The sequence below is a fragment of the Trichoderma ghanense genome (genome assembly GCF_004382785.1).
Source record: "Trichoderma ghanense strain CCMA-1212 chromosome Unknown scaffold_2, whole genome shotgun sequence".
In the NCBI taxonomy this organism is placed as follows: Eukaryota; Fungi; Ascomycota; class Sordariomycetes; order Hypocreales; family Hypocreaceae; genus Trichoderma; species Trichoderma ghanense.
The window spans coordinates 1,151,695-1,175,340 of record NW_027395665.1 but is presented as its reverse complement, the minus strand read 5'-3'; the positions used below and the strand labels follow the sequence as shown (position 1 = coordinate 1,175,340).

At 54.5% G+C, this 23,646-nt stretch overlaps 9 protein-coding genes across 9 annotated transcripts; 2 read left to right on the top strand and 7 right to left on the bottom strand.

Annotated features, from left to right (window-relative positions):
* Positions 1-456: 456 nt before the first annotated feature.
* CCMA1212_002780 (uncharacterized protein) lies at positions 457-1,767 on the bottom strand (the record flags this gene model as incomplete). Its single annotated transcript, XM_073700154.1, has 4 exons — positions 457-801; positions 869-937; positions 1,004-1,667; positions 1,730-1,767. The coding sequence occupies 4 exons, from the start codon at positions 1,765-1,767 to the stop codon at positions 457-459; spliced, it is 1,116 nt and encodes a 371-aa protein (XP_073561533.1).
* A 578-nt stretch (positions 1,768-2,345) lies between these two features.
* CCMA1212_002779 (PHD finger-like domain-containing protein 5B) lies at positions 2,346-2,888 on the top strand (the record flags this gene model as incomplete). Its single annotated transcript, XM_073700153.1, has 3 exons — positions 2,346-2,362; positions 2,431-2,704; positions 2,847-2,888. The coding sequence occupies 3 exons, from the start codon at positions 2,346-2,348 to the stop codon at positions 2,886-2,888; spliced, it is 333 nt and encodes a 110-aa protein (XP_073561057.1).
* A 469-nt stretch (positions 2,889-3,357) lies between these two features.
* On the bottom strand, positions 3,358-4,788 carry CCMA1212_002778 (uncharacterized protein; the record flags this gene model as incomplete). Its single annotated transcript, XM_073700152.1, has 2 exons — positions 3,358-4,225; positions 4,310-4,788. 2 exons carry the CDS (start codon positions 4,786-4,788, stop codon positions 3,358-3,360), a joined length of 1,347 nt encoding a protein of 448 aa, XP_073561056.1.
* Positions 4,789-5,892: 1,104 nt separating this feature from the next.
* On the bottom strand, positions 5,893-7,654 carry CCMA1212_002777 (Serine/threonine-protein kinase haspin; the record flags this gene model as incomplete). The annotated part of the gene is made up of 2 exons (XM_073700151.1): positions 5,893-6,567; positions 6,638-7,654. The coding sequence occupies 2 exons, from the start codon at positions 7,652-7,654 to the stop codon at positions 5,893-5,895; spliced, it is 1,692 nt and encodes a 563-aa protein (XP_073561055.1).
* A 764-nt stretch (positions 7,655-8,418) lies between these two features.
* CCMA1212_002776 (UPF0674 endoplasmic reticulum membrane protein) lies at positions 8,419-9,869 on the top strand (the record flags this gene model as incomplete). The annotated part of the gene is made up of 2 exons (XM_073700150.1): positions 8,419-8,491; positions 8,644-9,869. 2 exons carry the CDS (start codon positions 8,419-8,421, stop codon positions 9,867-9,869), a joined length of 1,299 nt encoding a protein of 432 aa, XP_073561054.1.
* Positions 9,870-10,162: 293 nt separating this feature from the next.
* Positions 10,163-10,900, bottom strand: CCMA1212_002775 (UPF0045 protein; the record flags this gene model as incomplete). Its single annotated transcript, XM_073700149.1, has 4 exons — positions 10,789-10,900; positions 10,578-10,683; positions 10,347-10,449; positions 10,163-10,247 (listed from the first exon to the last, which is right to left on the bottom strand). Exons 1-4 carry the CDS (start codon positions 10,846-10,848, stop codon positions 10,163-10,165), a joined length of 354 nt encoding a protein of 117 aa, XP_073561053.1. The 5' UTR covers positions 10,849-10,900.
* Positions 10,901-11,639: 739 nt separating this feature from the next.
* Positions 11,640-12,806, bottom strand: CCMA1212_002774 (uncharacterized protein; the record flags this gene model as incomplete). The annotated part of the gene is made up of 1 exon (XM_073700148.1): positions 11,640-12,806. One exon carries the CDS (start codon positions 12,804-12,806, stop codon positions 11,640-11,642), a length of 1,167 nt encoding a protein of 388 aa, XP_073561052.1.
* Positions 12,807-15,238: 2,432 nt separating this feature from the next.
* On the bottom strand, positions 15,239-16,984 carry CCMA1212_002773 (Hsp90 co-chaperone Cdc37; the record flags this gene model as incomplete). Its single annotated transcript, XM_073700147.1, has 3 exons — positions 16,861-16,984; positions 15,470-16,774; positions 15,239-15,385 (listed from the first exon to the last, which is right to left on the bottom strand). Exons 1-3 carry the CDS (start codon positions 16,882-16,884, stop codon positions 15,239-15,241), a joined length of 1,476 nt encoding a protein of 491 aa, XP_073561051.1. The 5' UTR covers positions 16,885-16,984.
* Positions 16,985-17,650: 666 nt separating this feature from the next.
* Positions 17,651-23,476, bottom strand: CCMA1212_002772 (putative helicase mot1; the record flags this gene model as incomplete). Its single annotated transcript, XM_073700146.1, has 3 exons — positions 17,651-23,288; positions 23,388-23,405; positions 23,466-23,476. The coding sequence occupies 3 exons, from the start codon at positions 23,474-23,476 to the stop codon at positions 17,651-17,653; spliced, it is 5,667 nt and encodes a 1,888-aa protein (XP_073561050.1).
* Between the last annotated feature and the right edge of the window lie 170 nt (positions 23,477-23,646).

The window sequence follows — 23,646 nt, the reverse complement described above, 5'->3', positions numbered from 1 at the left end:
CCTATCGCATCAATATGCAGGCAGTGTTTGTTGTTATAGACGATTAGAGAGATCTGCCGGAGCTAGGGGAGATAGACTGCATCCCTGAATATGGTACCTGATGCACATGTTACAGCAGCCTCATATACATGTGTTGCTCCGTCGACGTATTCCTTCTTTCTGTATCCCGCACGTCTCATAAGAGCTCATGGCTGCTAGTAATGGTGACAAAGTCGGCTTAAGCCATAGTCGTAGAATGGTAAGAATGCCGAAGCTCCCCATTCCACTCGTAGCAGTGCCCATCTCTCTCGGGTTCTCTAAACTATCAATATGTCTGCCACCTACAGCCACACACTAGTGTAGCTGAACGAACCTGTAGTAAGGTAATCACAACGAAAAAAAGAACGCACAAGGCAAAGGTATCACAAGGGCCTCCAGCAGCGCAAGGGAGACCGGGGGAATCATCGATCGGGTAAGTCAGTAAATCACCATATCCTCCTCTGCCTCCTCCAGGTCGTCACCAAGTTCGTCATGGTGTCCCTTGTGCCCGTCCGAGGACGCTCTCCGCTCCTGTGTCTGTGGCTTATCCGCGCTGCTGTGGCGAGGGCTTTGCGGGGGACTCTCGCCCTCGGGCACTCTCGCGGCAGCCGGTTCATCAGGGGTCACGCTTCGTTGCCTCGTTGGGGGACCATACCGCTCGATATGCCGCTGCTTTCGGGCCTTGAACTGCTCCACCTCCTTGTCGTTGGCGATTCTCGCCTCTTCGATCTGGTCGTCGATGATGTCCTTCTGGGCGGATGTTGTTCTCCAAGGAAGATAGAACTGCACATGGCCAGCGTTAGCATGTATCATCCCACGGAGCGATGTCAGTAGATTTGGGTATGCGTACAATCGCAGGTTCTGCTCTGGTCCGCAAGAACCTCGCCATGGCCAGTCGTTTTTCGTGCTTCTTCTTCATCTAAGAGCCCCCCCGAATTAGCATCATCGACTTTCCCATAGAGCTGCGCATCTCGTATCGCCGTACCACTTGTTCTTCAAACACAATCTGATCGGCCATGCGCACGGCGCGCAGCTTCTCCAGCCTCTCGGCTCTCCGCTGGTCGTCTTCAGCCTTCTGCTTCTGCATGCGGTCCTGCTGCCGGCGCTCAATCTCCTGCCGGCGCTTCTGCTGCTGAGACGTGTTAGAAGTCTGGCTCAGGGTACTCATAAGGCCGCCGAACAGTCGCTTCCCGCGCCGCTTCTCCTCCTGCATCGCCTGCTTGCGCCGGTCCTCTACCGCGACGGTTGACGATGTGCCCTCCTTGCGATCATCGTCGCGGCGTTCGCGAGTGGGCGATTCTTGTCGTTTCGAAGATGTAACCTCGTCGTCGTGGTCGTGACTGGGCGATGCTTGTCTTTGCAAAGGCGCAGCATCATTGCCCGGCTCTTCACCGTCGCGCCGGTCATGACTGGGCGATTCTTGCCGTTTCAAAGATGCATCATCGTCGCGGTGCTCGTTACTGGGCGATGGCTCTCGTTGCAAAGGTGCGGCATCGTCGCCTGGCGCTTTATCGTCGCCCTCGTCGTCGTGCTTCACGCGCTTGGGAGAATCTTCTTCGGGGGCTTCGTCGTCGGCTTTTCGCTTGAGAGATGTCTCTGGAGCCTTGTCCGGTGTCGCCTGGCTTTCTTCAATCGGCTTCGGCTCAACCCTGCAAACAGCGCCCCGTCAATCTTCAATCCTCTGCCATCACGAACTGAAGCCCAGACTTACGTCTCCGTCTCCGTCTCCGTCTCCCCCATCGTAGCCATTTATCGCCGCCAAAGCAGAAATCACCTCATCAAAAAGCGTCACCAGCCTAGCACAATGACAGCTTCTCGAACCAAAACTCAGTGCGAAGCAATATGATAAGGCTGAAGCTGTGTGTTGTCTCGTCGGAAAAAAGATGTTTCAAGGCTGAGTAACGAAAGGAAAAAGAATAGCTTGGTCCCGAGACCATTCACTGATTCACTTGGAGACCCCCCACCACCATCGGAAAGCTGCCGTTTAGCGCGTTGATTGGTTAATAAGCTGCCGTACAGCGCGATGATTGGTTAATAAGCTGCCGCCTCTGCTGTAACTTTTTTCGCCTCCCAGCTCTTTTTTTTTTTTTTTTTTAGCCAATTCACTCTTAACGTCACTGCAAGGCTGATGAGAAATCCACACGCTTGCAGCTCTTAGTTCCTGGGCCATCTTTGGAATCTGTAGCGCTATTCGCAGCTCTTCTTTCGCCTTCTTCCCATCACTGTCCTCCGAATATATCAATCTTCAATTCCTCCAATCCTTTCCACCTCAACACCAACAATACCGACAACAGCATCTCGTCACAACTCCTCTCTCTTCACCCACAATGTCTCGCCATCATCCGTAAGCTCCCCCCCATCTCCCCGCTTCTCCCAAAGAAAACATCAGACTGACCTCTACTTTTCCTACAGCGACCTCGTCATGTGCCGCAAGCAATCCGGCATCGCCATCGGCCGCCTCTGCGACAAGTGCGACGGCAAATGCCCCGTCTGCGACTCCTACGTCCGCCCCACGACGCTCGTCCGCATCTGCGACGAGTGCAGCTTCGGCAACTACCAGAACAAGTGCGTCGTCTGCGGCGGCGAGGGCATCTCCGACGCCTTTTACTGCTACGAGTGCACGCGCCTCGAGAAGGATCGCGACGGGTGTCCCAAGATTATCAACTTGGGCAGTTCAAGGACAGACGTACGTTTGCTTCCTCCTCCTCCTCCTCCTCCTCTTCTTCTTCTTCTAGCCTCTCTCATTACGCGTTGTAGCGCGTTTTGGGAGGGCGTTGAGTTGTCGTTCAATTGTATGTTTCGGATGCTAACGTCTCTATGTTGTGCAGTTATTTTACCAAAAGAAAACGAATCGGCAAGTGAATTATTAACACGGCGGTGGCCCGGGTCTGGGCAGCACGGCGGTTGTGAAGGAGCACACGAGAGTCCTTTTACTGTACTTTTCGAAGAATGTGTGCGTGTGCATATCTGGATTGGAGTTTACGGCGTTGCGAACAATAGGGGCATACTGGCAGCCTGTCTGAATCATGGAATTGGTTTTGGAAACACATTACTTGTATCGACGAGACTTTGTTAGATTACTTGCTCAATACCAGACATTCCAAGCAATCTTTAATTCTGGAGAGCTACTAAACAGTTTTGAATTCTGCAGAGCTACTCAAAGAAAGGCGTATTCATCATAATATTATATCATGTCCGCGAGGACGTGGGACCGAAGCACAGCCAAGTACCAGCTGAGTATCCAAGACTAAACTCCGTCTCCATGCAGAGTGAAATACAAGTCATACAAAGGAAAAGAATTATAAAGTGGTGTACAATCCCCCCGAGCCCACGTCGCCTCTAGATGTAGCTGACCTTGGTGCCCATACCCACCGTCGCTGCGACCTTTGCCCAAGCTTTTCCCACTACTTGCTCCAGACGCTGCCTCGTGGCCTTGTGGCCTAGCATGACGAGCAAGCCCATGGTAAAAACCAGCAGCCTCATGATGACGGCCGGGTTGCCCTTCACGGAGGTGGCGAGACTCTCAAACAGGTGTCGGAATCGCGACAGGATCATGGTAGCCCGGGCCGTAATAGTCGTAGACCCAGACGCGGTCGTGGCCTTGGATCGCGACTTGCCCGTCGGACGTGGAGGGCGCGCAACGTTGTTCTGGGGCGACCCAGGCGGCTGTGCTCTCCCTACTCCGCTAAAGCTGGGCGTCTGTTCGATGCCGTAGTCGCCCTCGCTGGTCTCTCGCATCTGCCGCTCCTCGTCGAGTCGTTTCCGTTCCTTCTCTTCGTTCTCGGCCTTTAGCCGCTTTGCCTCGGCAATGTCCTTCTGCAGCTGTTCCTCCTGTCGTTGGCGCTCTTCCCGTTCTTGTCTCTCGTGTTCCTCTTGCTCCTCCTGCAGGCTCTGCAGGGCTTGCAGGAAAGCCTCTCTGCGCTCCTCGTCGAGCACGGCGCTCACGTTGATGAATTCGCGAGCATAGTCCCACTCATTGTTCTGAGGAAGGACGTGAAGCGTGTAGAGCTCCAGCAGCTTGACGCGGGAGTTGAGATCTCCCGGGGTATTCGCGCCATTGGCTCTTCTGGCGGGAGACTGGTAGCGACGCGACGGCGCCGTGAAGTCGTTCAGATCAAGGTTGGGGATGTTTGACGAGGCGAGGAAGTTTTCCAGCCTCTTCTGGTTCAGACTCTGGTCACGGGCATGCGCAAGCAGCAGCGTCGCCCTATCGTCGCCGTTTGGATTAGCGACTGTGCTGCAGCGAATCCATGCATGTAGCACGGCAAAGCGGTGTGCATTGATAACTCACAGATTGATCACCACGTCCGCATCAACATCGCCTTCAACGCCGTGGTAGCCATTCTTGACCACTTCCTCCCATATAGACCCATCCCGCACCTTGGTGCACAGCGCCCGCCACTCCTGATTGCCAAAAGCCTCCTTGCCCTCTTCAGGCTCCAGCTCGACGATGGCATTCAGAAGCGTCAGGTACAGGCTCCAGACCTTGATCCTGGTCCCTCGCGACGACTTGGCCACGGGAACCGGCTCGCCATCGTCCGCGGAGTTTGGGGGGGTGATGATCGGGCGCAGCGTGCTGAGCGCCTCGGGCAGGCGACGCGTCAGGAACAGGGTGGAGGCTTGTCGGTACGTCTTGGACACGGGCGAGATGCGCTTCGAGCCGGACGACGACAGGGAGGAGATGGACGAGGCGAGGAGGCCGCTGCCGAAGGACTCGCTGCTCGACGTTGCCGGGTTGAACGAGGCGGTATAAGAGCCGCCGTACGCCATGGCGAAGAGAGGGCAGCTCCGGATGAACGCGACGGACCGGGGGAGATGCGATGAGGATGATGATGGAAGTCGGCGATGGCGTCAGTCGGGGTTGGTTGGAGGCCCTGATCCGCCGGGTCGGTAAACAAGGAGAGAAAGCAAGCGCCAATCAAGGGCGACTCTATCCCTATGCCATGCGCGCCGCTAGAGACGAATGCGAGCCTGGGTCGATGAGGAAAAGGGATGCGAGGGAGAGGAGGCGAAGCAAGCAGAAGAGGCCGGCGCGATGTCAGATATAACTGGAATTACAAGTGCACGGAAACGGGAGGCCTAGGCAAGATAGTAGGTAAACAAGGTGATGATTCAGCTGCTCAGGTCTGTCAATGTTTATGTCCACCGCCGATGAGCTGCAAGCACTTCAGCACAGGTCAATTATGGCTGGCGGTGGGCAGACCAGCTTTTTCCCTCCAAAAGCGGCCCAGCTGTCGCTCAGCGTTTAGCCTCGGCACCTCCAGAGCGGCCAGCGCGGGCTCCACACAGCTGAGCAGAGGTCAACCGAGGCCAGCCCGCGATGGCGGCTGCTATCCGCTACCTGCCCTGTCGTACAGGCTGCTGTAGGCCATCGGGTACCGCGCTAACCTCCGCTACCCGATCTACTTGATGCGGCCAAACATCTGATGTTTCTGCTGGCAGGGATCAACCCTTGGGGCCAAGTCCCCGGAGATGAAGAGCCCTTTCGAGAAGCCCGCCACATCACGCTGCTGTTGCTGCCGCTCATTTTAATACTAAGGGCCTGCGCGTCCATGGGGCTGCTCGTCTCGGGTGAGTGAGTGCAGGAGTCGTGGTAATGTGACCAAGTGCCGATGGGCGAGGGCTGTTGACCCGCAAGCATGTGAAATCATTCCTCCGTAAGTGTCTCTGGCGTCTAACAACAGTCTTGAAGATGCTCGCCGCGTTTAACGTGAACTCCATTTACATCTTCGTAAGCTTCATAGAAACATAAACCATCTCTATACCCAGTAAAAGCCAACAGAAAAGCACCCAAAACACCTCTAATGTACATTTATATCATCATCTCATGGTTCCTCCGGCAGAGAAACTCTGGCACCTGCGAAAGGCCGTCTCTCACGATCCAGACCCACGCCGTCTCCGCGTCCTCCGCGGCGACGCCTCAACATCCGCCTTTCCAACAATGATGCTGTCCTCGCGGTCCATCACCAAAGTCGATGCCTCCAAGAGCTCGTCTTGCCCTATCCAACCAGCCTCCAGCGCAAAGCACGCCACATCGGCCGCACATCCAAAGGAAGGCACATCTTTGGGGGCGTCTGGATTCAGATACTTCCACAGCTCGGCCGTCTCCTTTGTGAATTTCGCAAGCTCCCTCTTGCTGCCTTGAAAGTGCTCGACCAGGTACTCGTAGGTGTAAGCCAGCCAGAGCACATTCGTGTAAGGCGCATACACATCCCACGAAAGCGGCCCGTCGATACCCTTGGCGTATGGGACGTGGTGGGCTTCGGGCGGGAGCCAGTCCCGGTCGGCTCGAAGCAAGAAGGATCGCATCTGCCGGTATACTTTGCATTGGGGGTTGTAGGTGCTGGTGAAGAGGCTGAGGTCTCTCTCTAGGTCGTATACAATGGGCGCGGCATCATCGTTTGACAAGTCTTCGGCTCGCGAAAGGCCGTAGTCCAGAATCGTGATTTCCAAGCCAGAGTATCCAAAGAAGCCGTCTGCTGTAGGAGGCCTCTTCCTGGGAGGGCGTGCTTGTTTGATGCAGAGATTGCCTTCGTGCAGGTCTCGATGCTGTGATGAGTTAGTTCAACTGCCATGGGCGGGATTTAGTGGTGAAAGAGTAGGGGGGGGAAATGCTCACCTCAAACATGGCAACCTCTTCAGCCCGTGCCAATGCTATCGTCTCCAGCAGGAAAATGTCCCATAACTGGTCCGCGCTGTCCAATTCCCAGTTTTCCAGAGGCTTTCCTGCATCTCCGAGTTCCACCACCAAGAACTTGGTATCATCCAAATACCGGCTCGGTGACGGATAATACTGCGCTCTACCTGGGTCTTCCCTCTTCATCTTCTTCTGCACCGTCTGATGCGTTTCGAGAAGCTCCCTCGTCGTTTTGCCCTGAACTATGTAGCGTTCTTTGTAAACGGCAAACCCCGGAATATCAGACAGCCACTCGGAGATTTGCAGCTCGTTGTTGGCGTCGCTCTCCGAATGTGGCTCCTCGTCAACAAGGCCAGAGGCCACCTGCGTCTTGGTCAGGGCCTTGATTGGCGAAGGCAGTCGGATGGCCTTGATGATGCTCGTGCCTCGCTTGTTGGTGATGCGGTAGACTTCTGCGGATGAGGCCTCGGCAATCTTGACGATTTGGTCTCCTGGGGGACAGACATCGCTCCATGTGAGGACTCGCAGGGACTCATTCGATGTTGGAGGAGAGGTGCGCTTGTCCGTGCTGGCCCTTGACCTGGTCTTTCTCGGCTTGGCTTTCGTTTCTTCTACTTTGACTTCTTTATATGTTGTGGTTTCGTCTTCCAGGATTGAAATCTTCTTCTTGGGGACCTTTTCCTCGATAACGCTCGTCCTTCGGCTGAGGGGTGAATCCACCCTGAGCTCAGAGACGTCAGGCACCTCGGCCTCGTCCACCACAATCAACGCATCCTTCTTAGCAGCCCTCTTGGGCAGTGATGGCCGCCTAGGGCTTTCGTAGAGTTGTATTTCAGATATCCTTCTCGTCAGAGGAGTGACTGGATCTTCGACTGCCTTTTCATCTTGTTTGGTTAGCGGCTCTCGGACCGGAGTCTGAACCAGTTCCGCAAACATTCTCTCCGCCGTGGACTTTTTGGACGGTTTTCCATATTGCCGGGTAGCTGTTGTGCGTCGCATCTTGGATCATACTTTTGTGCTGTTGCGTCTTTACCTGGAGTTCTGCCTGCGGGTTCGATCTGTTGAACTTGATGCTCACGTTAGGCATGAAGAATGTCGGTTTCGTACCGTTGGCCAGGCAACAGCGTCCTGTTCGCGGTGTTAGTCAGCCGGAATGGTCCGCTGGAGTGCAACGTCATATGTCTTCTTTCCCACGAGGCAGCGACAGCGCTAAGGCTCGGTTAAGGTTGATGCTACTATCAGATCTGATTGATCTCCTCAGAGATGGTCATGCTGTCAAAATTCATGATGATGACGGTTGACATGTGCACACTGTCAAGTCTGTAGCTCAATTGGCACTGCGAGTAGTTGACAATGCCAGTAATCACACTGTACCACCTAGTACAATCTGTAGTGCATGTGTTGGGGAAGCTAAGCTCTGATGAGCTGCATGGGGGAGAACCCTTAGAATGAGATTCAAGTGACGCCAGACACTCAATCAAACGTTGAATCGCAAGTAAATAGAAACTTGATCAGATATAAAGCTCCTTCAGAAGTAAACAAACAGTGAAAACTGCTTCACCTTGTCTTGAAAAGGCCAATACAAGGCAACAAGTTCCCCGGACAGACTAGAGGGCGGAAGCGCAGAGAAGAAGCTGGGACCCCACTCATCAGCCTTGGGGAACCTCCGCAAAAGATTCCACGTTGGCTCAATTGGCCTCTCTCCTCTCTTCTTCTTCTTCCTTTCACCTCCAACCTCTAGCCATTGAACCCGCCAATCCGCCATGGCCGACGTCCTCAAGAACATGTTTGGAGGCGCAAAGCCGGAGCAGCCTGCTGCCGCCAAGCCAGACTCTGGTACGTTGTCCTTTTCCTCTGTCTTCTCCCGAGATTCTACTGTAACACGCCATCCAATTGCTCCGTCACCTTGGGTGGTCGCGACAGCTTCCACCAGAGAAGAAGAAGAAGAAGAAGAAGAAGAAGACAAAGCTGACCATGTTTCCTCCCAGACTTTGTCGACTTTGCCGGAGCTCCTGATGCCGTCCCCGAGGCCGCTCCCCAGGCCGCGACGCTGACCGGATCCGCCGCGCAGCCCACGGGCGACGTCGTCTGGACCAAGTGGTACAACGTCCACGAGCGCCACTCGCTGTCCGAGTTCAAGCCCGAGGGCATCATCCTCGTCATCGCCTCCGTCATCTTCCTGCTGCACATCTTTGGCACGCGCGCGAACCGCGCCAAGGCCCGGGCCTGGATCCAGGCGCACGCCCCCGTCATGAAGCGCGAGTTTGCGTCCGTCGGCTTCCGGGGCGTGCCCACGCTCGACGCCGACTTTGACCCCAACTCGTTCCTCAAGGAGAAGTCGCTCTTCGAGTTCGCCTCGTACGCAACCGGCCGCCAGAACGTTGCCTTCATGGACGTCAAGATCACCCTCGCCAAGCGGTTCAACCCTTTCCTGCACTACATCGAGCACGGACTGTCCCTCATCACCGATACCTTCCCCGCTCCGGAGGAGGCTGTCGAGGCGACCATCTACCCCTTTGACGGCAAGGAAGAGCTCACTCTCCCCCCTTCGGCCGGCGGCGTTGATGCGCGCCCCAAGGACAGCAAGAGCACGTATGACGGCTTTGTCTGGGCCATTGTCAACAAGTCTAGCATGCAAAGGCTGCGCGATGAACGCTACGACGTCTCCCTGACCGCTACCAAGGACAACTCCAAGCTGCCCGAGTGGCTGACCATTATGAGCGAGAGCGCCGAGATTACCGATACCTTTTTGACTCCCGAGCTGATTGAGGCCGTTACAAAGGCCGGCGACTTGTTCGACTACATCATCATCTCTGACCAGCCCGTTGACAAGCCCACGCGCCTGGAAGAGACGACGCCTCGCAAGCGGGTCTTCCTCAAGTACCGCCTCCCGTCCAACAACAGCTACGACCAGTTCCTGCCCCTGTTTGAGCACTTCCTCCGCATCCCCGACGCTCTCGTCAGGGACGCCCACTTCCGGCCCGAGGTTCTCAAGCGAGTCCGCGCCACCCGCGAGGCCACGATCGCGCAGATCAAGAAGGCGATTGAGGAGGAGAAGAACGAGGAGCGCCAGCTCGAGAAGGAAAAGGCCAAGAAGGCCAAGCGAGATGCCGAACTCAAGGGCCTGGACGCTAAGGCGCAGAAGAAGTATCTCGAGAAGGAGAGGGAGAAGGAGCTGCGCAAGTCTCAGAAGCGGATGACGATGCGAGGATAAGTCACGGGAATGTGTGTACGATGGCACGATATTGGCGGCGTTTACTTGGGTGGCAAGAGAGGGGGTAATGTGAAATGGTGTAATGTGTACAAATAGTCTGTACAAATGATGCTGGACATGTTGATATGACTTGGTTCCTTGTGGGCTGTGTTTGGGCATGGGAGGTTTGGGTGTGTGATTCCATCCAAGGGCAAGGGAAAAGTATCTAGTAATCTAATGATACCATTGCACATTCATCATCCAATTGCTTGCGTCTTTGAATGGATACCTTGATGAAACTATTTACCGTGTCATCATTTGCTCTCTTGGCTCTTCTCTTTGCTCAGCAGATCCTCAACCCTTTTGACCTTGTCCTCTGCAGTCTGCTTCTTATCCGTCCTATTAAAGTGTCAGATGGAGGTGAAATTCGTCAACACTCACCAAAGAGAAAAAAAAAAAAAGTGGTCAAATGAAGAGAATGAGAAGAGAACGACTCACCTCGTCCCAACCCTCATGGACGACTGAACCCTCACAACGCCCCTCTCGTGAACCGCCGCATGAGCTTTGCCAATCACCGTCATGACATCCGTCCAGCTCCCCTCTGCACGGATGAAAAATATCAGCTTATGTTCCCTCTTACAATATACACACGCCTCAAGACAAGACTCCTAGCAGAGATGCTTGGTTTCATGTATTGAGATTGGGATAAGGTTAGTGAAGCAGACGTACCGACTGTCGTCCCGGCAGAGTGCATCGTGTACTTGAGTCCGCTCGCCTTGAGCACGCGCTGGACTTGGGCGACTTCTTCTGCCACGGAGACGCTTCCCGTGCCGACCTAACCAAATCCAAGCTCTGGCATCAGCCCAAAACAAATCCACCAACATTACTTTTCTCTCAACACTTGTAGTCTTTTGTTTTAGGAATTCGGGGGATGACGGACTGGAATCAGACAGAAATCGGCATAGCAGGATGCCGGCGTCGGAATGGAGTCGTAGTCCATGGTGGTGGTGGCGAAGGCTCGTCGAAATGGGCGGTAGGAAGCGTAGATTTGCCTCGAGGGGGAGATGAGGCGGAGCATTCAATGGGTGTTTGTGAAGGGGTTTGTGTATATTGCTTGTTTTGTGTAAGAGGTTGTTGAGGTGAGGTTGAGCTTTGGATATGAGAAGTTGTGAGGATGATGATGGAGGGGTTTGAATCATTGGATTGGGGTTGGTTTTAGCGGCTTTGTTAGGTGCCGAATGTGATACGGCAAATCAGCATATACAGTACCTAGGTATCAAGACATACATGATATAGAGAACGTCACAAAACTGATTCTGTCAAAACTGCAACTCTTCATGCCACTGTATTGAAAGAGGCACTTTTCATCCATCATCTCAAGTTGGCGGTCATCACTGCAGACTACATGTATGCAATTGATCGGCGATGCAACCAGCCCAAATGCTTAGAATTGGTGTGCCAAAACCGCAGCAATGCGCAAGTCGAAGCAAAATCTATAGCCCCCAGGAAGAAGAAGAAAAAAAAGAAAAGGTAAGAAGAAAGAGAGTCGGTTCCTTTTGTTCTATATGGAAGAAAATGAAGCCCAAAACATTGCAATCTAGATTTGCCCTTTGAAAAAAAAAAAAAAAAAAAAAAAAAAAAAAAAAAAACGCCTCGCTTAAATAAATGCCAAATGAATGTCCCCTCCAAAAATGTCGATATTCATTTCCCCAAAGCCGCTCTCTCTCTCTCTCGTATCCAACCTTGTATCCCCCGTATGAGAGCAGAAATTGGATCTATTTCGCCCCCCCCCTAAATCATCAGCAGCGTCGCCGCCAGAAACGCAATCAGCGCCCCCGTCCCAAACTCGCGCGTCTGGTTCGTCCCGTCGGCCGAGGAATCGCTCGCGCTGTCCGCCGTGGCGTTCGTCCTCCCGCTCGCCTGGCTGACGCCGTTGCTGTCGTCCGCCGCCTTGACCGTGGACCCCTTGTCCCAGAAGTCGACGAGGACAAAGGTCGGGCGGTGGTTCCACTGATCGGTGCACTGCTGGATGTGCTGGCCCAGGTTGCCCGTGGCGGAGGTGTCTGCGCTGTTGACGAGGGCGATGTTGTCCGTGTCGGGGATGTTGATGCCCGTCGTGATCTCTTCGTCCTTGAAGTGGTTGACGAGCCCCATGAAGCCCTTGGAGAAGGCATTGGCGGCGGTGCCCGCGTCCGAGGGCCGGTCGACGGTGCAGTTGAAGCCGTCGAGGGAGAGGACGGTGAAGGGCGTCTCGAAGACGTAGTCGAACTCGGGGAGGAGGTACGGCGCCGACGAGGAGGCCTTGATGTTGGTGACAAAGGACACGACGCGGGTCTTGTTGGCGATCATGGCCGCCAGGCTGGGCCATGCCGTGGCGCTGGGGGGAACGTAGCCGAACTTGCTGAGGCCGGCCTGCTGGTACGCGGCGGCGAACTGCGAGACGTCGGCGTCGTCCGAGTTGACGAGCAGGATGGTGACGACGTCCGACGGGTGGCCGACGACCCAGTCGTTGATGAGCGCCAGCCAGCTCTCCAGGGGGCCCGCGTCGAGCAGGCCGCACGAGGTGTGGCACAGCCGCAGCGTGCCGTTCTCGCTGTGCACCTGCGCCTGCAGCAGCCGCAGGCCGGCGTCGAGGGCGAGCGTGGCGTTGAAGAACTGGTTGCCGGCGATGGAGTTGCCCGTGCTGGCGTCGCGCAGAAAGGCGCTGTCGTGGGCGCCCATGTGCGTGATGTTGTTGTAGTGGCGGTCGCACAGCACGGGCGAGTTGTTGCAGACCTGGGACGACGACGACGAGTTTGACGATGACGACGACGAGGCCTGGGATGGCGAAGATGCCGATGATGAGACGGAGCTGGAGGAGGAGGCGGCGGCGGCCGGCGAGGCTTGCTGGGGGATGGCCGTGACGCCGGCGATGCCGAGCAGGGCGCCGGTCAGGACGCCGGAGAGTGAGAAGCGCATCTTTCCTTTTGATGTTTTGATTTTTTGCCTTGTCCGGTCTTGGATGAGATGAGTGTTTGATAAGGCGTCGGACCCCTAGGTTGCCCCCCCCCCCCTTGTCAGCTATCCAGATGCTCATGTGTAAAGGTGGTGAGGATGAGGTCGCTTAGATGGGATCCATGTACTTACGCTGGTTTCGATGAAGAATTGGCGATGTATGGGGTAGAAATATAAAAAGGGGGGAGAATGGAATATGAGTTGGTATATATGTATCCTTGTGAGGTTATGAAAGTGAAGATGTACAGGATGTTGATATCCAAGAGCGAGAGACACGAATGGGACGAGCAGACGAAAAGGGAAATACAGCTGGATGAAGAGGGTTAATCCATGAAACACTAGTAAAGCATTTATGAAGAAACGAAAGAAGTAGAAAAATAACGATCCAGACCCCAGAGAAACCCCAAGGGCTAAAACCAGGAAAAGAAGAAGAGATGGAAGTAAAACAGATGATCCAAAGAGAGTGTGGAAAGTGTATTGTATGAGAGAAAAGACTCAGCGTCCGTTCGTTTGACGCTTAGACGACCCCCTATCGGAGCCAACAAGCGAAACAGACACTGACAATCTTTCTTTTTTTTCTCTCTAACAGCGGATCCCCTGCCGTTTCTTCCTCGGAAGTTTTGGCAGTTCTTTTGTGTCCGGGAGCTGGAGAACTGCGCCTCGAGACGTCAGCAGTGGAGAACGCGCTGAAACTGCGAGGACGGGGAGCCCCTTGAAACTAGAAGAGCGGCATTTGCAGATCGGAGGCTCTGCTTTGGTGGTACAGTATTAATTCGCAGTTGACCTGAATGTACAGTAGTTGACTGCAACTGATTCAAGATGTTGATAACTTGAAGATAAGGGTGGGTGGGATTCGATGAGAAAGCAGGCAGCGATATAGATTCCTGACGTTCTCTATACTATACCGTTGTCTCTTCCGTAATACTTACATCTCCAAGCCCAGACAACAGAAACAACCACGGCAATTGGCCCCCCCCCCCCTTCTTCACATGCACTGTACCTTGCAAAGAAACCATTTCCCATACATACATACATACTGTACTATACACGCAAAATACGAAACATCAGTGTGACGAGACGAGGCTGTGTTAGTTGGGGAATCCGATTTTCTACTGCACAGTAAGAATGAAACAAGAGCGCAGACCTCGATGGTAGTTCGTTGGTAGATTTGCTATTTATATCCCATCCCACATGCAGACAGAACAACCCGCGCCACTAGTTCTCTTCGGGGAGCGTTCAATGACAATGACAACTTCTAGGTACTTGTAGTAATATCGTGCTGCTTCTTTTGTCGATGGAAGATAACAAGCTATGTAGCTTGTAATGAGCTTTTTGACTTTTGCTATTATACGATATGAATGCCGCTTATCCCATGAACTCTTCGCCAATCTCGTATTTGACAGCACGGCGACACAAATACCCCATCTGGAACTCCAAGCCTCTCTGCAAGATCCGGAGAAATCACCATACCCATCTCACAAACTGCCAACGACTTATACGAGCACCTCTTCTCGCATCTCATCGCCATCAACTCATCTCAGCCACGCCTTGTATCCATAACACATCACACATCACACCATCCAGGCATATCGAGGTACTCCCTAACAAGGCAAAGACATACGTAACCCTCCGTGATATCCATCCATCAATCTTCATCCATCCATTCATCACCCCATCTATCCACGCCCTCATGCAAGCCACACCAAACTAAGACAAAAAGAACCTAAGCCATCATCAACATCAAAAGACAACAACACCCCATCATTACAAAGAACAAACAAGACACTGCCTCAGTATGTATAGTATCTACCGAACCATTTCAACTCACCGTCCCACTCAAAAAAAAAGGCCGCGCGGTCAGTGGAGTCTTCCCGCTTCCCTTCTTTGCCCGCCCGTTCCATCAGCTACTAGGCATTCACACAACCGCTCAGCCTCAGAACCCCCCCCTAATCCAAGCCTCTTGTACCGGCGCCGCAGTGGGATGGACTGAAATTGCGGACTTGAATACAAACGTACTCGCTACTTCGGTCCTGGTCATACCAAGAAAAGAAGTCATGATTCTCCAAGTGATTCCTCTTCGAATGGGTGTCAATATGGGGAATCGTGTACCCCAGCTCCAAGACTTTTGTCCGCCAAACTTGCATCTTCGTCACGCCTTAGGCCCTTACTTGATACAACACAGCCACACGTACCTCAAATCATTCGAATTGTTATTACACGATTTCAGCTATACCCTCATAACAATCGAGGCTTTGCGGTTCCAGTTTGATACGGTTAATTCACAAGCTCCCGTCCTGCAAGCTGGTATCATTCCATCCCATCGCCCATCTTCCCCGTGACTTCATTCATTCTCCTCCACATGCACGAGACTACCTACCAGTCCGTCCGAACCATCATCATTCAGGATCGCCAATCTCCTCCACCTCAGTCAGCCTGGCCTCCTCCCTCTCCGCAGCTGCCGCGGCCTCCATCTCCTTCAGCTGCTTCTGCCCCTCCTCCGTCGTCGCATCAATCAGCTGTTCTTCGAGACTGAGAATGTTTGCCTACAAGAGACCAGACGTAAGCTTGGTATTCACACAAAGGAGGACATCCCGTCTGCAACAAGTCATAGAGTGGGCTCGACTTACCTCGCCAAACTTGGCAACAAGCTCCTCCGCCTCCTCCACCTTCATCTTCCCCAGCACCTTGTTGACCTCGTCCAGACTTCCAGACTCGAGCGCATCCTTCATCTCGGGATCAAAGCTGTCGTAGATTTTCCGGGCCGCCATGACATCCGGATCGTCGCTGTCGGCAGGGGGGATGGAGATTTGGATCGTGGTGCCAGGCTCCATAGCATGCAGCTGGATCTGCTCCACGCCCTCGGCCGGCTCCTTGGCCCGCTCGGCGATGATCTCGAGCGACCGGTTCTTGATCCTCATGTATGTGTCTTGCACGTCCTTGTAGAAGACGTCCTGTGCCTGGTGGCCCTTGGTCGTGATTCGCTTGAAGAAGAGCGCGACGCCATCCTTGCCCAAGGCACGGCAGTACTGCAGCAAGAGCGCTTGGTGGACGTATTGCCGCGCCAAGTCATCCTTCCGCTCCAAGGCGGCATCGAACGCGAGCACGAGCAGCCCGTCCGTCTCTCGCTCCGTCAAGATCTCCGGATTCTGGGCAAGGAACTTGAGACTGGCCGAGTAGTCGTTCATCGGAATCTTGGCAAACTCCTTGGCCTTTGGCGACGCCTCCACCTCGTCGTCCTCGTCCACCGCGACCGTGCCGGATGCTGATGATGACGATGCTGCCGGTGCAGATGTGGAAAAGTTGGGGTTCAGCAGCTCCACCTTGGTCTCCTCCTCCTCCTTCTTCTTCTCCGACGGTCCGGACTTGTTGACGTACGAGCTGTTGAACCCGTCGTGGATGCTGTCACTCGTGATTTTCTTGCCTTCCTCCTTCTCAAGGTTCTCCAGCTCCTTTGCCTGCTCAGCCTGCAGCTCCTTGATCTTATCGATGTGCACCTGAAGCTCCTCCATCATCGCCTTGTACCGATCATCAGGCTTCTTCTCATCGAGCGTCTTGTTCACCTGGTCCAGCAGCTGCATCAGCATCTTCGAGTATGTGGGCAGCGGCTGGTCGTCGTTAAAGACGCCCTCTGGGCGCGGCGGCGGCTGGTCATCTTGAGGGTTTCCGGCAGTAGAGATGACCGCCTTGAAGGCGATCTCGGCCTGGTTTCCCGTCTCGGCCTCGGCGGCGCCGGCCTTGAGCGAGTCGAGCAGAGCCGTTATGCGGCCCAGCAGGGTGCTGTTGATGATGCGCTCATACTTGAGCGCCGCGATGCGGTTCTTGCGCTGCTGGCGCTCGAGATGGATCTGGTTCTGCTTCGCGCGGATAAACGACCGCTTGTCGACGTTGGGGTGCACTTCAATGTCGGAGTCGTCGCTGACCTCGATCGCGTCCTAGTTGTTCCACCTCGCGGTCAGTGAACCTGCACGATTCAGGGGGGAGGGAACAGACTGCATCCATCCATAGCCGGGGTGCGTACAAATCGGCTGTAGTCGATCGGCATGGCGGGCAGCTGGGGGAGCTTCCAGGAGCTCAGCTATGGCAGTCAGTAGAGCGGATAGGACAATGCGAATACGAAAAGGTGTTCGTCGGAGTGGTCGTAGTGTCGTCGTCTTCTGCTGCAAGTGGACGGAAATGTGAGCTTGAAGGAGAGAATGAGAAGCTTCCAAGCTTGACATCACCAGACCAATACCTAACTGTTCCACGGATTCGGGGTGGGGCCAGGCCTTGTCGATAGTACTATGGAAGTCCGCCGAAGCTTTGGCGGGGCAATTCAGTTCAAGGTACGTAGCACGAGTAGCTTACCTTATGCAGCATACTAGACTACTAGGTAAGGTAGGTATCAACATCAACATCCGTCCTCGCATTTGTCACAATCAGGCGAACCTCCCAGCTCCCTTTGATTTGTATTGGGCAGGCGTCTTCTTGATCTGATATCTCTTTTATTTCCAGTTACTCATACAAGACACACGTCGCGCCGTCGCTCATTCCACTCCCTTGTTCTAAGCTGATTGGGTACTTACTCTACATGCCAAAAGGGGCAGCATTCAGACTCGGTTTTTGGTGTTGAAGAAAACAGAAACAAAAGGAAAAGCGAGCAAAAGTAGAATGCAATCAATACCCGATCGCGCCCAGAAAGAGTCAACATATAGTCATTGTTTCCTTTTCTGCTGAAGGTTTTTCGGACCGGAAACCCTCCCCCCTTAAACCGGGGTTTTCTTCCTCGAAAACCTCGAGAAACCAGACGCCAATTTCCCCCTTTCCCTCGTTCAAGCCATAGTCTTCATAAAGTCTTCCAAGTCAAAGCTCTCCTCGTACTGCTTGTTATCCCACAACTCGCCCAGGTCGTCCAGCCATGCCTTCTTGCTCGGCTGCCGCAGTACGTCTCCTGTTTCGAGGTCAACCATATCCTCCTCCCTCCCGTCGATGCCGTTTTGCGGCTTGTCAGATATGAGGCTCGGTCCCGAGTCGCCCAAGTTGAACAGGTCGAGGATTTGGTCGGTATCCATTGTCGCCAGACCTGCGTTTTGCTGGTTGACTACCGTTGACGCGACATCGATCTTGAACCGCTGAAGGCTGAGAATCTTCTCCTCCAACGTGCCGCGAGTGATGAGACGGTAGACGTTGACCACCTTCTTCTGGCCGATTCGGTGAGCGCGGTCCATGGCCTGCAGGTCCTTTTGCGGATTCCAATCATGCTCTACAAAGATGACGGTATCGGCACCCGTAAGATTCAAGCCAAGACCGCCAACGCTGGTCGTCAACAAGAGCACGTCGTACGAGGGGTCGCTGTTGAACTTGTTGACAATGTCCTGTCGCTTGTTCGCTTCCACCGAACCGTCGAGCCTAAGGTAGGAGACAGACGGCAACATTTCCCTTAGCACCTTGTTCTGCACCATGTCCAGCATTTCCTTCATCTGGCAAAAGATCAGGGCACGATGCGGCTTGATTGGCTGGTAGAGCGGGTCGTTGGAGTCGTCCTTGTCGTCGCCGATGCCGCAGTCAATCAGGAGGTCCTTGAGGGCAGTGAGCTTGGGAGCGTGCACAGGATCCTCAATGCTCGTCCCTTGCTTCTGGAGAATCTTCTGCGTCTCGTTGTAGACGTCGCTTCCCTGCTTCATAACCATGGCGGGCGAGTTGCACAGCTTTCGCATGTATTGCAGCGCCTGGAAGATGTGCTGCTTGGCCTCCTTGTCATCCCTGCCAGCTTCAGCCTGTATCTTCTTGCCTTGCTTCTTGGTAAAGTCCTCAAACAGCTTCTTCTGTAGGTCGCTGAGGTCGCAGTAGTAGTTTTGCAGAATCTTGGGCGGCAGATCGTTGAGGACTTCTTCCTTGAGACGGCGGAGCAAGAATGGGAGGACCTGTTTGTGAAGGGCTTCGATCGCCAGGGCTCCGGCCTCCTGCTCTTTTGACGATGCCTTGCTGTATCGGCTGGCCGCGATGGGCTTTGCAAATCGGTCCAGGAACACCTTCTCGGCTCCGAGGAACCCGGGCATGAGGAAGTCGAATAAAGACCAGAGCTCCAACACATTGTTCTGGATCGGCGTACCCGTGAGGATAAGTCGGTGGTTGCTTGACAGCCTCTTCACGGCCTGGGTAATCTTGGCCTTGGGATTCTTGATCAAGTGACCCTCGTCCAGCACAACGTAGTTCCAGTTGTGTTTCTCGAGGACATCCGAGTCGTTCCTCGTCACGTCATACGATGTAATCACGATGTCGGTATCGCCGAGTTTGTCCTTCATGGCTTTGCGCTCAGCTGGCGGCCCAACGTAGGCAGTGACGCTGAGGAAAGGAGCATAGGTCTTGATCTCCTGTTGCCAGTGTCCCGACAGTGTCGGCGGGCATACAATCAGAGACGGTAGCCGTCTCACGTCGGGAGCCTGCGTCTTGGCGAATTCTTCTTGTCGTTGGTGGTGATCACTGGCGACGATGCAGATGGTCTGTAGCGTCTTTCCGAGCCCCATGTCGTCGCAGAGAATGCCGTGGAGGTGATACTTGTTGAGGAAGTGAAGCCAGTTGACGCCTTCTTGCTGGTATGATCGAAGTTCCGCCTTGATTGCCACGGGGATCTGGAACGGTTCAACCTTCTTCGGATCGAGGAGCTGAGCAATAAACGTCCGTTCACGGTCCCGTCCCTTCAGCAGCTCCTCAGACAGGCCAGGTGGGTCGGGAATGCCGGCCTCCAGAGGCACCAGCTTGACAAGCGTGGCGAAAGACGTGGTAGCGATGAGCCGAATTTCGTTGTCAGAATCGCTCATCCGGCCGAGGACGGGCACAATCAGGAAGATGACGTATGGAAGGATCGCGTCGCCCATGACGGCAATGAGATGGTAGATGGCCTCGATGACTCCCTGGCGGACCTTGAGGTCAAGCGGGTTGGTGATTGACGGTAGGACCTTTTCTACCAGCGCCGTCATTCCCTCCACCGTGATGACGCTGCAGATGGTAGCCAGGCACTTGGCGGCCATGTAGCGGAAAACAGAGAGGTCGGAATGCAGAGCCTTGATGACGAGAGGCATCATCTCCATGATGAACGGGTGAAGGCTTCTGTGCAGGGTGGGCGTCATTGTCCGAATGAGTGACATGGCATCGACAATCTCCTGGCCAAACGTCTGCTCGGGGTCCCGAGCTTCCGCGGGCAGGTCCCCTGTGAAGGCCTTGACGAGGGCATCCCGCATGAAGCCTTGCAAGCTTGGCACGGCATCGAACAAGGCCTCGCCATAAGTCTTGGACAAAATCTCCAGGGCTTCCTTGGCTCCCCTGCGAGTGATTCGGGCAGCCTTGGCTTCCCTTGCCCACTTGGCGGCGTCTGGATGGTCGACACGGTCCTCCTCCTTCTGCATGGAGAGAATGCAGTTGGTCTTGCTGGCATGGACGGGGAACTCGGGAGTCTCTGCCACCTCGACGCAGGAAAACTTGACCAGATTGGCAACCACCTTTTCTGCGGGATTACGCCTTCCCTTCTCCGTGAATAGCTGCACGAGTTTTGCAATAGTTTCCGCCGAGCGGCTCTGCAGCTGATGGTTTTCTTCCGTCTTGATAGAATCCATGATGCTCTTGATGAGGGGGCTGGGCTTCTTCGGCAACAGCTTCATGGCGACCATGGCACAAGCAGCGCCTGCCTTGATCCTGACGTCGCGGGCCTCCTTGAATGCCTTGGCCTCCCGGATAGCCGATAATGTATCTTCGCGGGCCTCATCCAGCTGCTGGCCAGCGATCAGCTTTTGACCCGGAGGCATAATCTTGCGCAACCTTTCAAAATCCTCGCCCACACACTTTTCAGCGGTGGCAATAGAGAAGGCACTGGGGCCAGCTTCGGCCTCGCCCTGAACCACGACAGGCAGGGTAGGCAACTTGCTGTGAGAGACCTTCCCATGGTCTCGGAACAGGTGAAGCAATTGCTGGCACTGACTTCTGGCTCTTTGGACAAACGTTACCAGGTCCCTGTAAGCCGAAGGCCGCTCTGACTCTACAATCCGCTGCAAGTGCTCTAGGTAGCGGGCGGGATCCTCGGCGTTTTGGCAGTTCCTCGCAAACTCGTCGATGACAAGACAGGCGGTCAGCTGCGTGGAGGAGAAAGCGGAGGTAAGGCCGGGAACGAGTAGGGCATCGTAGTCATCGAGGTTCGCTGAAGGCACCAAGGACATGACGAGCCCCATGGCCTTGGCAGCCGAGACTCGTGACCGAATCAAAATGTCTAGGCCAACTAGATCAACATCGCCTTGCATCATGTGGCCGTCCACGTCGTGCGTCAGGTTGGCCGGGGTGACTTCCTCGACCTTGGTAGACTTTCGACGGCGCTTCACCGGCCTCTCAGCGCCCTCGGGCGAGGAAAGGCGCCTACCGGACGGTACTGGGCCTGGAGCCGAGTAGGTGCCTCCGGACGGCTTCTGGAAAAGGCCGGCGTGCATGGGGATTGGGTGCCGCGACACGCCAATTGGGTGCAAAGTCAGTTTCATCAATGGATCGATGTGAGGAGCAAACTCGTCGGCCAGAATGGCGGGATTCTTTGCCAATGAGCGGACCAAGGCAGCCCAGAGCTCCAAGGACATTTCAAGCGTTTCCTTATCCCGTTCGACAAGGATGTTCTGGAAGATGAGGCGAAGAATCCTGCCGTTGAGCCAGCCCTGAGACGTCTCATCACCAAGGTTCGCGAAAGTCAAGAGAGCTTTCAGCACAGCAAGGCGAACAGAAGTAATGGTGTGTCGCAAGAACGGATAGAGGCGGGGAACCAGTAGAGTGAAGGATCGCTCTTCGTCTTCGGCAGCAGACGCCTTCATTGATTCGAGAACCTGGGGGAAACCGCAGAGCGTAGCGAGAAGGTCCATGATACGGCCTGTGCTGGCGCTCAAGTCATCACCCAGGTTGGACAAGCTCTCCCATACGATATTGGTGAGGCCATCGAGGGCTTGCGGCCGCATCGTGACGAATTCTTGAGCCATTGGTATCAGAGTGGCCGCACTGACAGAGCGAACGTCATCGTCACGGTCTGCCAGGCCCTTCATTACCGCCTTGATGACGCCATCAATCATGTCTCCATCTTGAAGCAACAGGTCCTTTCTGACCGCAACAACGTATCTCAGCCCGATCATGCCACCATGGCAGACGGCCCAAATCGGTTGGTCAAGCTTGAACTCTTCATGCATGACCATTCGGTACAGGACTCTGTAAATGTCGTAGACGGAGCTAGGGGGCACATGCTTGAGAACTGCACCAAGAGTCTGGCCAATCGTCTCTCTGATCGGCGCGACGGACGTGTCAGAGCTGTAGTCGGTGAAGCGGTCCAGCATCAGGACGCAGCAGAGTCTGCAGGCAACATCGTTGAGCCATACGCGATTCAACTCATTGTTTTCCTCGACTGATTTGCCTCGAACTCTGCCGGCGCCACCGCCATGGATTCGGAGGACCTCTCGCAGTCCCATGGCAGCTCCGTGTCGCGTCTCCCATGCGGAATCGAAGAGATCGACCTTGAGGAAATCGCAGAGTCGCTCAAAAGGCCACTCCGCGCCTTCCATGGATTCCTCAGCTTCAAGCTCGGAGCCAATCGGCATGACCTGCCCTTTAAACTCGCTGACAACTTTCGCGTCTTCGTCAATGTCGGCGGGACGGTCGAGGTTGAAGTAATCGTTCACTTTTCCATTCTTCTTGGAGTCATGCTCCATCGGAGAGTCGTCGCCGAAGCCTTCGGATCCAGCAGTCGTCGTCCGTCGCAATGAAAGATCTCCAAAGCCGCCTTTTCCCTGGGCCTTCATCGCTTCCTTCTTGCGTTTCCGCTTCAGAACGTTGAGTTGCCTCGAGCTCAGCTGAGACTCTTCTGTCGGTTGACCCTGGGACTGCGTGCCCTCGGATTTGATCATGCCGCCGCCATTAGGCGCATCAAGGGGTGTCTTCGGAACTCCATCCCCCACGATAATTTCTTCATCCTCAAATCTTCTCCCGAGTAAGCCCAGCCGACCAAGTAGTGTCTTCTTCTGGTATGCTAGGCGGGCTTGGGGGTCGAGGGAGGCAAGATTGTACTCGATGCCACCACCCCGTAGAAGCGGTCGTCCAAACTTGAGAATGGTGTCGACATCGAGCGTCTCGAACCTGAAGACGTCGTCATCGGAAAGGATGGAGGCCGCCCTATTATCCTCTTCCTTCTTGATTGCACCGTTTTCGGATGAGGCCTCTTCCTTTTTGGGCTCAGTCGGCGCGTCTCCCGCGTTGGGATCATAGAGAGGAGCATTTTCTAAGATTTTACCAATGGCTCTGGCTGCCGTCTGTCTCGTCTCCCAGTCTTTGAAGCGGAGATACGGGATGACCCGTGAGAGGAGATTGAACAGCTCTTCGGGGTGTTGCTTTTGCCAGTCTGCAAGCTGATTGACTGCTGTATCCCGAATGAGCCTTGTGCTCCCCGTCTCGAGGATGCTAGAAGAAATGGTTAGCTACAAGGGGATGCGAAACTTGTGATATAGGGAGTCTTCAAAGTCTCAATAACTAGAGAACAAGAAGAGCGGGAGTACATACGTAACTAATCGTTCAAGTCTGCCACTACAGTTAGCTGCTGGTCATGTCGCCAGAGAGGGTGGGTGAAGGAGGGCATACCTAGAAGCCATGGCGTCGTCGTGTAATATTAAAGGAGGATGTAAAAGGTAGTTTGGGGCTCATGGCATAATCAGTTGGAGGCTCTGCGGATTTGGTTAGTGCATACTTAAGACGATGTTTCGGTTTCGGAGTGAGATGAGATGAGTGAGCAGGCAAGAGTGAAGCTCTGGCAGAGCGTGCA